Source organism: Vanessa cardui, chromosome 22, assembly GCF_905220365.1.
Source record: "Vanessa cardui chromosome 22, ilVanCard2.1, whole genome shotgun sequence".
NCBI classification, from domain to species: domain Eukaryota; kingdom Metazoa; phylum Arthropoda; class Insecta; order Lepidoptera; family Nymphalidae; genus Vanessa; species Vanessa cardui.
This window is the reverse complement of record NC_061144.1, coordinates 8,592,334-8,605,113: the sequence shown is the minus strand read 5'-3', so window position 1 is coordinate 8,605,113 and position 12,780 is coordinate 8,592,334. Positions and strand designations below refer to the sequence as shown.

Here is a 12,780-nt window from a genome sequence, read left to right as displayed (position 1 = left end):
TAGAGAATGAATGGTTTACAATAAAGCATTTAATTGTATGGTTTCACATTATTATTCAATTTATCGTTCTAATTTTCTCATTTTATTTTCAAAATAAGTTGTTAAAAAAAGAGTTTTAGTATGTCTGCTTTGTGTGTAATCTTTGTGGCGGGCGTTGCGGGCCGCGCGGGACGAAGGCGGGCTCTCGGCCCGCCAACTTAAAAATGCCGCCGCAGAGCCTCCGAATCGATACGCCGCGCGTCACGTGCTGTCGAGCGCGACCAATAGCGAACGAGCGGCGGGCGGGGGCCGCTCTCCGCCGCCAGTGCACGACCATTCGCCAAGCGGGACGGTCGTTCGCTCGCCCACCGCTCGATTTCACCGAAAACCGGTCCGATGCCAACCCGTGTCATGTTATAGTGCAGTGCCATGAGTGCGTGGACGGAGGAAGTGTTGTCATGGCGCGACGAGAGGCTCGGTCTCACCGAGTTGCCCAGCACGACGAGACGGAAAAATCGTACCGCGCCTTATAGGCTACACCGGCCCCACTTGTCGACGGCTCACGTGCCCGAACCCGTCCCGGAACCGCAGGGAACCCATATCTCGAGGTTATACCCAGAGTTGCTAGCTTTGATATTCGAAAGACTGCCAGTGCGTGACAGAGGAAGAGCGGCGCAAGTTTGCCGCGCGTGGCGAGATGCAGCGGACCGTAGGTCTGTTTGGCGCGGAGTTGAAGCTGCGTTACATCTCAGGAGACCAGCGCCAGTCCTGTTCGCTTCGCTGGCGAGACGCGGAGTACGTAAGCTGCAGGTATTGTCGCTGAGACGCGGCTTGAGAGATGCAGTGGCCGCGTTACCTGGACTAGAATCTCTCTCCCTCAGCGGTTGTTACAGCGTTACCGACGCTGCCCTGGCGAGTGCATTTGCAACCGAACTGCCAGCACTTCGACGGCTAGATCTCTCATTATGTAAGCAAGTGACAGATTCATCTCTCGGCAGAATAGCTCAGTCGCTCAAAAACTTAGAAGAATTAGAGTTAGGTGGATGTTGTAATGTAACAGATACCGGACTGTTATTAATCGCCTGGGGTCTAAGGAAACTCCGCCGCTTGAACTTGAGGTCGTGCTGGCACGTGAACGACGACGGAATAGCACATCTATGTGGCGGTGGCGAAGCGAGAGGTACTCCAGAATTAGAACACTTAGGATTACAAGACTGCCAAAGGCTGACAGACGAGGCTCTGAAGCACGCTGCAACCGGTCTTCCGAATCTAAAATCCATCAATCTCTCATTCTGCGTCGCCGTGACGGACGCCGGATTGAGGCATCTCGCTAGGCTTCCACATTTAGAAGATGTCAATCTACGAGCATGCGACGGCGTCTCGGACGCTGGCGTCGCTCACTTGGCGGAGAGCGGGCGATTGAGAGCGTTAGACGTATCGTTTTGTGATAAAGTCGGAGACGAAGCATTATCGCACGCAACGTTAGGACTATCTGGACTCCGCTCGTTATCGCTGAGCGCTTGCCGCCTGACCGACGAGGGCCTGGAGCGGGTGGCGAGGCTATCGCAGCTAGAGACACTCAATATAGGCCAGTGCACGCGGGTCACGGATAGGGGCCTGCGAGCGCTGGGCGAGGGCCTGCGGAATTTGAAGGCGATAGACTTGTACGGGTGTACGTGTATCACTCCGCAGGGCTTGGACCATATCGTGAAGTTGCCGCGTCTCAGTGTACTTAACCTCGGTCTGTGGCATGTGCGGTGACCACACACACATTAGTCTGTGTCTTGTGTCACGTTCGCGTGTGTTAGTGCGACGGCCATGTTGAGTGAAGGAACCGCCAAGGTTGTATACTGGACAGCGAATAAGGAATTAACCAATTATAAGATATTATTAACGAATTATAGTTAGGAAACGGGGTCGCTTTCTTGTTTATGTTTTTAAGCAAGTTGAGTTATCGTTGGAAGTTTGTTGTATACTGTGATTTTAAAATGACCGTTTACTTTAGTTGTGTTTGTGAAGGAAAGTCGCCCCGACGCCTAGTCCCAATGAAAAGCTAGATCTTTTTATTCTTAGTCTCGTATAATTGCTTATTTCGCTGTGTTATAGATATTAAATATATAATCTTATCGGCGATTACGAAAAGGTCTGGTTTTTCAATGTAATTGCTCCATTAGTTAGATACTTAGCCCTTCTAATTGTTGTTTTTGGTTCGACCTTATGTTGTTTGGGAACTAATTTATTGATACGCTTCCTAAACTATTTACTGCTCATCTTTGGGGATAACTAACCATTTAACGACGACGGAATATGCACCTATTCATTTGCTTGTCTTTCAAATATGCCGTAATATTTTCTGTAGTATACATTTTATTCAAATAATTATAACAATATACATTCCATACGAATTATTACTTGTAACAAAGTATTTTCTTAAACGCTTGAATGTAACTTAAAATAGAGTAATCAAGAATTGTGATAAAATTGTTTTGAATGGATTTATATTGTTTTTTTTCGTAGTGATATTTTGACGTAAACAATTTTGACTCATCGTTAAATTAAGAATTGTCGAAAAAAAATATATTAAAAAATCCGTTTAAAATTATTTTATTGCAATAAAATGAGTATTTAAAACTCAAGTCATTGATTTGAACAAACATCTAGTTCTATGCTCATATTAACTTCGAATATAAAAAAAAGTAATAGTTATCCCCATTATTCGTTAAGATCTCGTTTATACGTAATTTTTTTAATATTAAATGCTGTTATTTTTTTTTATTAAGTTAACATTTGTGATTTAAACACAAGGTCGAATTAAAAATAAGTTATTTCTCAATGATATGTTGTTTTCTGTACAAAACGAATGTAATATAGGTAAAATGTATTAAAAGTCATTGTTTAAGTTGCAAATTACCTGAGACATTTTATTTTACCTCTTTCCTGTTCACAGATTATATAATATTCAAGTTAATATATGAATCAAAACAAAGAATACTTTATAGGTACTTGCCCTTAGACACACTTTGGGATCAAAATTTTGTAGTGTAGATTCGATCTAAACAATCAGTCAGAAAACATTTTAAACATCATTATATTTAAAACAGAAAATACATTATTTAATCATTGATAATAATGTTATAAAATATTCCTATAAAATCAAAATCATGGAAATTAAAGGTTTTGTCATTTATGTATTAAGATGTTGGTAAATTATTTTTAAATCTATTAATTACAAGCTAATGAACTATAATTTAAAGTATGTGATTGAAATATGATGGATAAACCGTTTATATAAATAGACTTGTAAGGAAAACAATCATTTAGAAATAAAATGCGTATTCAACATTAAAAATAAAAAATAATAAATAAATGGGACCTTTAGCAATAAGACATCTATAAAAAAAAAACAATTTTTAAAAGACAAATTTATATTGCTTACAAAATATGAAAATGAACTTGCGTAAAATTAAAGCTGAAAGAAAGAAATTCATTCCGTTTAAAGTATCGGAATCTCATATATTAATATCGTAAGCCGATTTTTGTCCCACTGATTATGAAACTGCACATAGAAAATTGGTTATGGTCTCATGAGTTATAGCCATAGATGCGCATACAAATAAAGAAGACTTAATTGCAATCCACTTAATTTTCGTGATTTAACAGATATTTAATATTGAAGATCGGAAAAAAATAACTGGCTGGTTAGAGAGCGGCCCTTATTGGGTGTAAAACTATTAAAAACTTAAAAAAAATTGCCATCGACAAACTCCAATTATTTTGAATAAATACGAAGTTTCGTCAGAGATTTAGACTAATAACAAATAATTTTCTGTGATATATTAAGATGAATTTTAAATAATCCGTCTATCAAAATACTCGAAATATAGAAAATGGAATTTATATAGAGACGTAATTAAAAAAAGAAAAAATGATATCTTGCTGCTAACGAATGTTTCGTACCTAGAAAAGTCACGCTAGCTTTGAAACAATATACCTAATACAGATAAACAAAATTGTCCTTACTCTATATTAACTTTTTGGAGTGATTTTAATTAATTTACAAATTGTCGTATAACTTTCGTCTTAACGGAAGCAAATGCGGATAACCTAACCTAACATTTTACAAAACATAATTTTTCTCATCTGCTTTCTCGTCTTGTAGGAAATTACGCTAGAGAAGCTAAAGAGAAACGAATAATTTTATTAAATACACGAAAAACAATCGCTTAAATGAAGTATTACTTTGTAGTTTGTATATATCAATATCTACATTTAATTTAGGCGCGTAGAATATAATTGCTGAATTAGTGAATTTTAGCGCCACGCATTATTTCAATCGATGGATTTTTAAGTATATAGAAAAATAATTAAAATAGTTCTTGTTAACCAAAATAACTTAGTTTTCATGGGCTAGATGTAAAAGAAAAAAGTTAAAACATCTTTTAAAAATAAATTATATAATTACGCATCGCATGGCATTTTTGCGAAGAGTTTCTCCCCTCAGATTTTAGAAAAGTAGTTTTAGGTATAAAAACTACTTAGGTGTAAACCACTTCCTTGGGATACAAGCTTGTTTCGTACAAATTTCATCAAATTTAGTTCAGTAGCTCTGATAGCGTAACAGACTCACATACAATTGCATTATTTTATAATATAATTTTATATGACAGCGTCTAGCAAATGAACAAAACGACTTAAACTTTGTTTTAATTCTTATCTATTACCTATATTTATAAAAAAGATCTTACTACATTCAATGTGTAAGTGCTTCATCAATAACTTTAAAAAATGCTATCGAATTCATGTCTCTTTCCAAGTTTTGTAATTATTAAGTATAGCTTCAATGCTCGCAGAAGGGCATAATTTTCACCTAAAGAATCCAAATTGCGTATAAACGGGGAAATGCTGCATTCTTACTACCAATTCACGCGGCCATGATTTAAACAGTAATTATAATTACTTGAATTTCTTGGTATGTGTATTATATAGCATTAGCTTCATCGTAGAAGTTAAAAAAAAAAAACTAGATGAGATAAGACAAAAGAAACATTCTAAAAAAAAACTAAAAATAGACACATTTGAATTTCGAATATAATTACACTTAATATACTTACATAGTTTATGTAACTATTTCATACTTTAAGATTATTATCAGTTTGGTAATGCAGACAGCGTAATCAAAATATATATTTAGACAGGACACAACGCAGACTGTTTTTTTTTCAAACAATTTCAAGTTATTTTAGGTTTAAAAATAATTTCATTCTTAACGACATAACAGTAATAAGAATTAAATCAATCTTTTAAAAATTTTATATCCATATTATTAATTTTTTCACATAATGTATGGCAGTAATACACTAACTTTTGACAAGTAGCACAAGTAATTGGGACCTTATGTGGCCGCCATCAATTAAAAACATTTATAATTACAGATAATTGATACATAAAAAGTAAATCGTTATTGATTAAAAATCAGAACGAACGAGCTTTACAGTAATTTTCAATTTCCAAAAAATATTTATATTTTAGTTCTAACAATTATAGAATCAAATAGTCATAGAAAAGTTTTGATTCTTTTTTTTTTCTTAACTCGAAAGTCATTCAAGTCATAGAGAACAAGAGATTGAGTAAGCGTTAAATAATCGACCAGAATCTTAGACTATTAAGCTAGCCTGTGTTAACAATACCTCCTGTAAAATTACTTGATTACCATTGTTAAATTTTACGTAAGAATATCTTACTTAGCAAATTACAATTTTATTACGCCCAAATTTTTTACTCTTTGATATTTTTTTGTCCAGCGTAAAAATGATCAAGGCTCACACGAGTTATGCCTAACAATATTTTATTTTATATATCGATGTCGAATCGATATAAAATAAGTCGATAATCATTGTCTCTGGCATTACATGGGAAGTTGGTATTGTAGAAGTTAAAACAATGAACGAGTTGAATATTGTGTAAATAATATTGTTTGTTGGCTTACTATGAAATATTCACCGTAATTAACAATTAAGTGTATGCAAATGTTTTTTTAAACGTTACATAACTTTATGTTAATCGATTTTGGGTTATTTAATATTCAATGTCGTTCAATACAAATTTTAAAACTTATTTTCTTGAACAGCCTATGATATCCGTTATTCAATACAAATTTATTATGATAATCACAAAATACATTTTGCAAAATTTTCTTTTACGTTATAAAAAGTAATATATTTTTAATAATAGGTATTATAGAAGCCATATTAAATAATTTTGAAAATAATATAATACAAAGCTTCAAAGAAATGTATTGTATTGAGTATTAAACTCCCACAACTTTCTACTTTCCGTGAAAGAGAAATTTTTACAGCTTCGCTTGTTCTTGGTAAATCTTTCTTAGACAACTACAATTCAAAGAAAATTTTATATTGATTCACAATGAAAAAAAAACGTTTGGTCGAACTTCACTATCTAAGGGGTATTTATTCTGTGACAAGAAATGTATATAGTTGGCGGCAAAGTTATCTGTCTCGCTCTCTCTAATGTTATTCCATATATTGCTTGCCTAGTCAGTCACAGCGACAACATGCGCCGTCGGTAGACAGGTACGTGTGCAAGCGAGATGGCCTTATACAAAATAATATATGCGCAAACGAGATACTCTTGACTAAACATGTCAACGCACGATTCCGTGTTTTAAAAATAAGAATTAGTTTTAATCTCGTAGTAAAGTAATAAAATAATTTTAAAATAATGACTTTCAGGGAAGTTGTAAAAATGTTGCTGTTATTCATAATTGTAGGCGATCATTATTTTTCGTTATCTGTATTGTAAATGAATTGTAAAATGTTAAATAGGTTATTGTTTTATTTTAAAAGTAACAGTTGTTTTACGACTACACATTTCTGGAAAGGCCGAAGTAATCCTGAAATAGTAGGTAGTATAATACGGTTTTATAATATTTCTATTAGTTAAAACAATACCGCCTAGCTGTTTATCATAAATATAAGGCAAGTAAAAGAAGTTTTTACACTGAACTTTTATAATGAAACAATGTTCTTAAATAAAATATTTGCGTGGGGTTAATACTTTGCTAACATTTTATTAAATCATTTTATATAAATATTAAAGGTCACCATGGAAACCAAAATTAATATTGCATTGTTGTCAACGTTATTGATATAGCTTGTCAAGTTGATAGGTCAATGTCCTGATACGGAACGGAGGCTTGAAGCATTACTTTGTTATAATTCAATATGTTAAAAATAAAAAAGTAAAAAAAAATTGTACCAAAAAGTTTTTATACAAGTAACCAGGCACTTACGTAAAGTGTTGTAATTATTAGAAATCACTATATACATTTAATAATTAATTAGAATTGTATGAGATTTTTTTATAATAAAAACATTTACTTAGCTACTGCTAACATCAAATAAAATGATTATAAAAGATAGGTAATTTATCTAGTGCTTGGAAACTAAATTTCTAGATATACTGCGATAATTAATTTAAAAAAAAATTATAAGAAGTCTTATTTAAATTAAAGATATCTTTTATTTTTAAAAGTGATATTTTTATGTTTTGTAAGTATAGACAATTTTTTAACACATAAAAAGCTTATATATTGTTTATTGATTGTTCGGTGAAATCATAAACAAGAAGATCGTCTATGAAACCAGTTGATTAAAATTTAGCTTTGCTTTTGGTTTTCAATGAACAAGAGACTCTAAGTAAAACGGCAAATACGTAATTTACCATTGTCCTCCTGGACAGAAACCTCCTTCTTTTTGAAAATAATGTTATGGTGCTTATTTCACCTCTGCCACCAATGTGGGTCGTTTGACGGATTTTATTCCGCCTGGATATGCTTAATCATGATTTACAGCCGAGCACGAAATGAATTATAAATATAAAATTTTTGTCTCGGGTTTGAACCCACTCCTATCAACATGAACGTAATATAACTACTCGATCATCGCGGTTTTACAATAGTTTGAATATATAGTATTTAAAATTTATCTGTTACAGTTTTTATATACAATGCTAGCTATTCAGCATTGCATTGTAATTAAAGTTATGATGTAGTATCTCCAACGTAGTGTATGAGGTCTTATTACATAAGACTGTGTGTCTTACTCGTAGCCGTTCTGCGGTGATATACGGTAGGTACTACTATATGGTGATCCGTATGTGCCAGCCCTTTTTTTTACGCTGGAAAAACGCTGTACGCGCTTCCCCCACCTGATGGAAAGTGGGAGGGTGTGTGGGACTCCTTAGTTTCCTGAACGCCTAGTGCGCCCAGGTCCACCGGGTTTACCCACTAAAATCCAGCGGTACCCTCTCCGTCTTTCGGCGAGCGCCACGGGATCGCTTACGCATGCTACCGTGACGATATGTGCCAGCCCTGCCTTAAGCATTACAAACACCCGGGTAGAAGCAGCGTTCATTTCATCTCCCATTGCTCCCAAAATGTTTTTAAGAGACCTTTTCCTCCCCAGAACTCCTCGTTTGGTGCCAGAGCTTACGACAAGGCCAGATTGTATTGGATACCTTGGGTTGAGATTTAAAACGGGCTTGCGTGTATCCTTAATTACTATAATTGTTGTGCCCAGTTCTTACTGACATTTCGTGATAGCGTTCTGCGGTGAATTTCGAGTTAGTACCATTGTTGTACTAATGTTTATAATAATATTTCTCTTCGATTTCCAAATGTAACAAAAGTATTAGAAGCTAACAATTAACGCCTTGTTAATTTTGTCTATTATTAGTTGAAATGAAATTTTTAATGATATTAGAAACGTCTTTTCCGTCATTTTGAAATTTCTCCCACTTTCAATATAACTGGCAATCAAGAAACTAAGCCAACTATGAGACCAGGCTATGATAAACTTTTAAATTGGAGAAGCCATGCATGCTAAATGTCATTTCATCATACATATGATAAATTCTGCGATCCAATTTTTAACGGAAAAATTTAAAACCAACGCGATGTTCAGAAAGAAATGAATTAAGGATAAGAAGACGCTATACGGTTTGCATCGAAACGTAACACGTGGTACTCTTGTCTCGAAAAAAAAATTATGGACTTAATGTATCTATGCATACAACAACAACAACAACAGCCTGTAAATTCCCACTGCTGGGCTAAAGGCCTCCTCTCTCTTTGAGGAGAAGGTTTGGAACATATTCCATCACGCTGTTCCAATGCGGGTTGGTGGAATACACATGTGGCAGAATTAATCTATGAAATTTGTCACATGCAGGTTTGTTACGATGTTTTCCTTCACCGCTGAGCACGAGATGAATTATAAAGACAAATTAAGCACATGAAACAGCGGTGCTTGTCTGGGTTTGAACTCGCAATCATCGGTTAAGATGCACGCGTTCTTACCACTGGGCCATCTCGACTTGTCTAATCGCGATCTATGCATAGATACATTATATCCTTAGTTCTTTAATTATAATATATTTAAACAAAAAACGATAAAAGAAATGGCTTTAAAGACGTGAACTTTTACGCCATTTGTTTTATTAGAGTTGCGTGTTCCGGGCTGGTTGAAATTAAAGTCTTTCAATGATATGAGCAAAGGAATACATAGTGCATTTGTTATTTTAAACGCACTTACTCCTTTGTAAGCCACTTTTATGGTATCGGTATTTGGTCAATGGGTCACCTGATGTTAGGACATTACTGCCACCATATATATGGAGTCGGTACTTACATACATTAGCGCTGTATGAAATTAGAGTAATTTATTATAAATATAATCTTGGGATATAATATGTATATCCCGGTGTCTGTGCTTAAACAAAACCAATATATTTCTTTCAAGTAATCTTTTACTATAATACTTTTCTCCGAGTCTGGTCACCGATATCAAAATTGTTATGTTTTTTTTTTATGTTTTCCGTTAAAATTTAAATTCCTAATCAGTTATAAGATCAATATTCTTTAAAATAAATATAACGACTAAGAAGCCAGAAGCTCTCGTATTCAACTATTTTTATTCATAAGCAACTTCTATATTGCACCTCTGTGGTTCACAATGAAGTATGCTTTATAGTCTTTTGTAATTACATTACCCCAGATTCCATATAATACATAACATATTGACTTAATAGTGATGATTTTCGTATCAAGGGTTTACGGTTATACGTTCCCGATAACCGGACCGGCCGGTACGGCGACTAGGACAATAACTCCTCTATAATTCTGTGGCACGTGATTGGATCTTACTGAATTTTAAATGCTGAGTGTGAATTCGCTGGGTTCCTTACCTTTCTGAAGAGTCGAGATGGCCCAGTGGTTAGAACGCGTGCATCTTAACCGATGATTGCGGGTTCAAACCCAGGCAAGCACCGCTGATTCATGTGCTTAATTTGTCTTTATAATTCATCTCGTACCCGGCAGCGAAGGAAAACATCGTGAGGAAACCTGCATGTGACAAATTTCATAGAAATTCTGCCACATGTGTATTCCACCAACCCGCATTGGAACAGCGTGGTGGAATATGTTCCAAACCTTCTCCTGAAAGGGAGAGGAGGCCTTTAGCCCAGCAGTGGGAATTTACAGGCTGATGTTGTTGTTGTTACCTTTCTGAGAATTAGTATGCGGTTCTGATATACTAAGTACTAGTGCATACTTAGCTCATATTGCCTATCTGTTCAGAGATGTGTTCGAATAATGGCACAGTGGTAACGCCATGGGCAATCTTTTGTTCAGCCTGTACTTTTGATATTGTCTATGCTTAATTTGTTGCTATATATGTTTAATTTACTAATTAAGTGTTTGACTTAAGTGTTGACAGACATAAAAATTAAAAAAAAACTTTTTTTAGGGACAAACCCCGGTATCATGTAAAGGTTGGTACCAAAGCGAACTAGGTATAATTAAACACTAGCAACTTTATCCAAAAATATTGTTTAGTGAACTCTGTCTTCTTCTATCTAATGTTAAATTAATGATGTTAGAAAGAGAGAGAGAGAGAGAGAGAGCTTAGTCCAAGTCCGATTGAGCAGATACCACGCAATCATCACATATTCTACCGCTAAGCAATAATATTTAATATATACTATAGGTATTTACGAAATACTCTAAAGAATTCGTTTGTTTACGATACTTCATTAGATACTTCATGCATTATAGGGTAGTATATATCGTTCTCGAATTTTATTATAACCTCTATCTATTATAAGAGCAGCATCAAAATCCGTTGCATAATTTTAACTTATCTCAACACACATAGGGACAGTCTGCGGTAAGCGACTTTGTTTTATACTATGTTGGGTCCGTTATGAATGGTTTGGGAGCACGAGTAACTACAGGCACAAGGGACATACTATCTTAGCTCCCATGGCCGCTGATGTACTAGCAAGGAATGCTTAAAATTCTGACAACGCCAATGTTTATAATCTGTGTTGATAATGATCAAGTGTCCCATTTGAAAAGAATAACATCGTTTAACAAATCACGCTATTTATAAGTAGCCAGTGAGGTGGTTAGGTTAGTGTTTGTGAAAGAGCTAAGTCTATGTAGCTGTAGGTGTGTTTTTGTTCCGCACGGCGCTATTGTTTCACATTGGCCAAAGACCTCGGTATCAATGTAACTTGTTTATCACTTCAATGAGACATCACAGAACACAGCCTAACAGAAGTAGCATGAGCTCCCTTATATGATGTCCTACAGTATTACCATATTAAACCTCTATACTGTCATATTCTATTAGGATTATACAGATATGTTATATTTTCATTAAAAAAATATTGTTGTTATTCACTTTTCCTGTAGTCTAACCAAATTATATAAGTCGATGGATATAGACAATGATATCACGAACGCACCAATAACCATAGACTATTTTCAGTGTTACTATATTTTATCATTTTTATTGTATATCATCATCAGAAGTAACCGGTGCCTGAGACACACAGGTACTCGGCCTAATGGCCTGATAGATTTTAAAGTCCATAGCTTTAAATTCTGCTCGTAGGACTTTCTATACACCGAAAACTGAATGGATTTGATTATAAATACGTTTCTTGGTAAATGTAAATTTGATAGATGATAAAGTATTTGTTTATGTGCGTAGCTTCAGTCACATAATTTATTTGTAACTCTAAGTTATTCAACTGACAAGTCGCAAACAAATGACATACTAAATATATTACAAAGTAGCTGTGCCCGCGACCTTGTACACGTTTAAATTATACAAAAAAAACAATATTATTTTAGCCTAAGTTACTCCTTATTATATCAGTTATATACCAGTGAAAGTCCCGTTAAAATCGGTCCAACCGTTCCAGAGATTAGCCGGAACAAACAGACAGACAGACAGACAAGAATAGTAAAAAAATATATTTTGGTATATGTACCGTGTGCTTATTTTAATATTACAAACAGACACTCCAATTTTATTATATGTATTATATAGTATAGATGCAATATTTGGACATTTTTTTTTCGTCCTATATTCTTAAAACGTACAATGTTTGAAATGTATTATGTAAGTATTGTTAAATAATAATTTCCTCGTCTCGGCAAACGTAGTGTAGGACATCCGGGGGTACGGTGAAGTGACGATTTATGCAAGACGTCAGGAGACGGCAGGAGCTGGATGCGAGTAGCCCAAGAACGATATCAGTGGCGTGCAATTGGAGAGACCTATGTCCAGTGGACGAACATGGGCTGGCTGATGTGATAATCTTTGATGCCTTTAATTGAAATTAATAATTATTTTTTATTGTAAAGTCGTGACGCGGAAATGCCAAAGTCGAAATCATCTAATAAATAAAATATAATATTGATATTCCAAATTA

The 12,780-nt window shown here is 34.8% G+C and overlaps 1 protein-coding gene across 1 annotated transcript; it reads left to right on the top strand.

The window, feature by feature from the left end:
• Nucleotides 1-213: 213 nt before the first annotated feature.
• Nucleotides 214-2,889, top strand: LOC124539315 (F-box/LRR-repeat protein 14). The gene has a single exon (XM_047116674.1). It carries the CDS (start codon nt 409-411, stop codon nt 1,738-1,740), a length of 1,332 nt encoding a protein of 443 aa, XP_046972630.1. The 5' UTR covers nt 214-408; the 3' UTR covers nt 1,741-2,889.
• Nucleotides 2,890-12,780: the final 9,891 nt, after the last annotated feature.

Excerpts from the sequence above, each read along its gene's own strand:
- LOC124539315 (XM_047116674.1), top strand. The coding sequence starts at position 409 with ATGAGTGCGTGGACGGAGGAAGTGTTGTCATGGCGCGACGAGAGGCTC.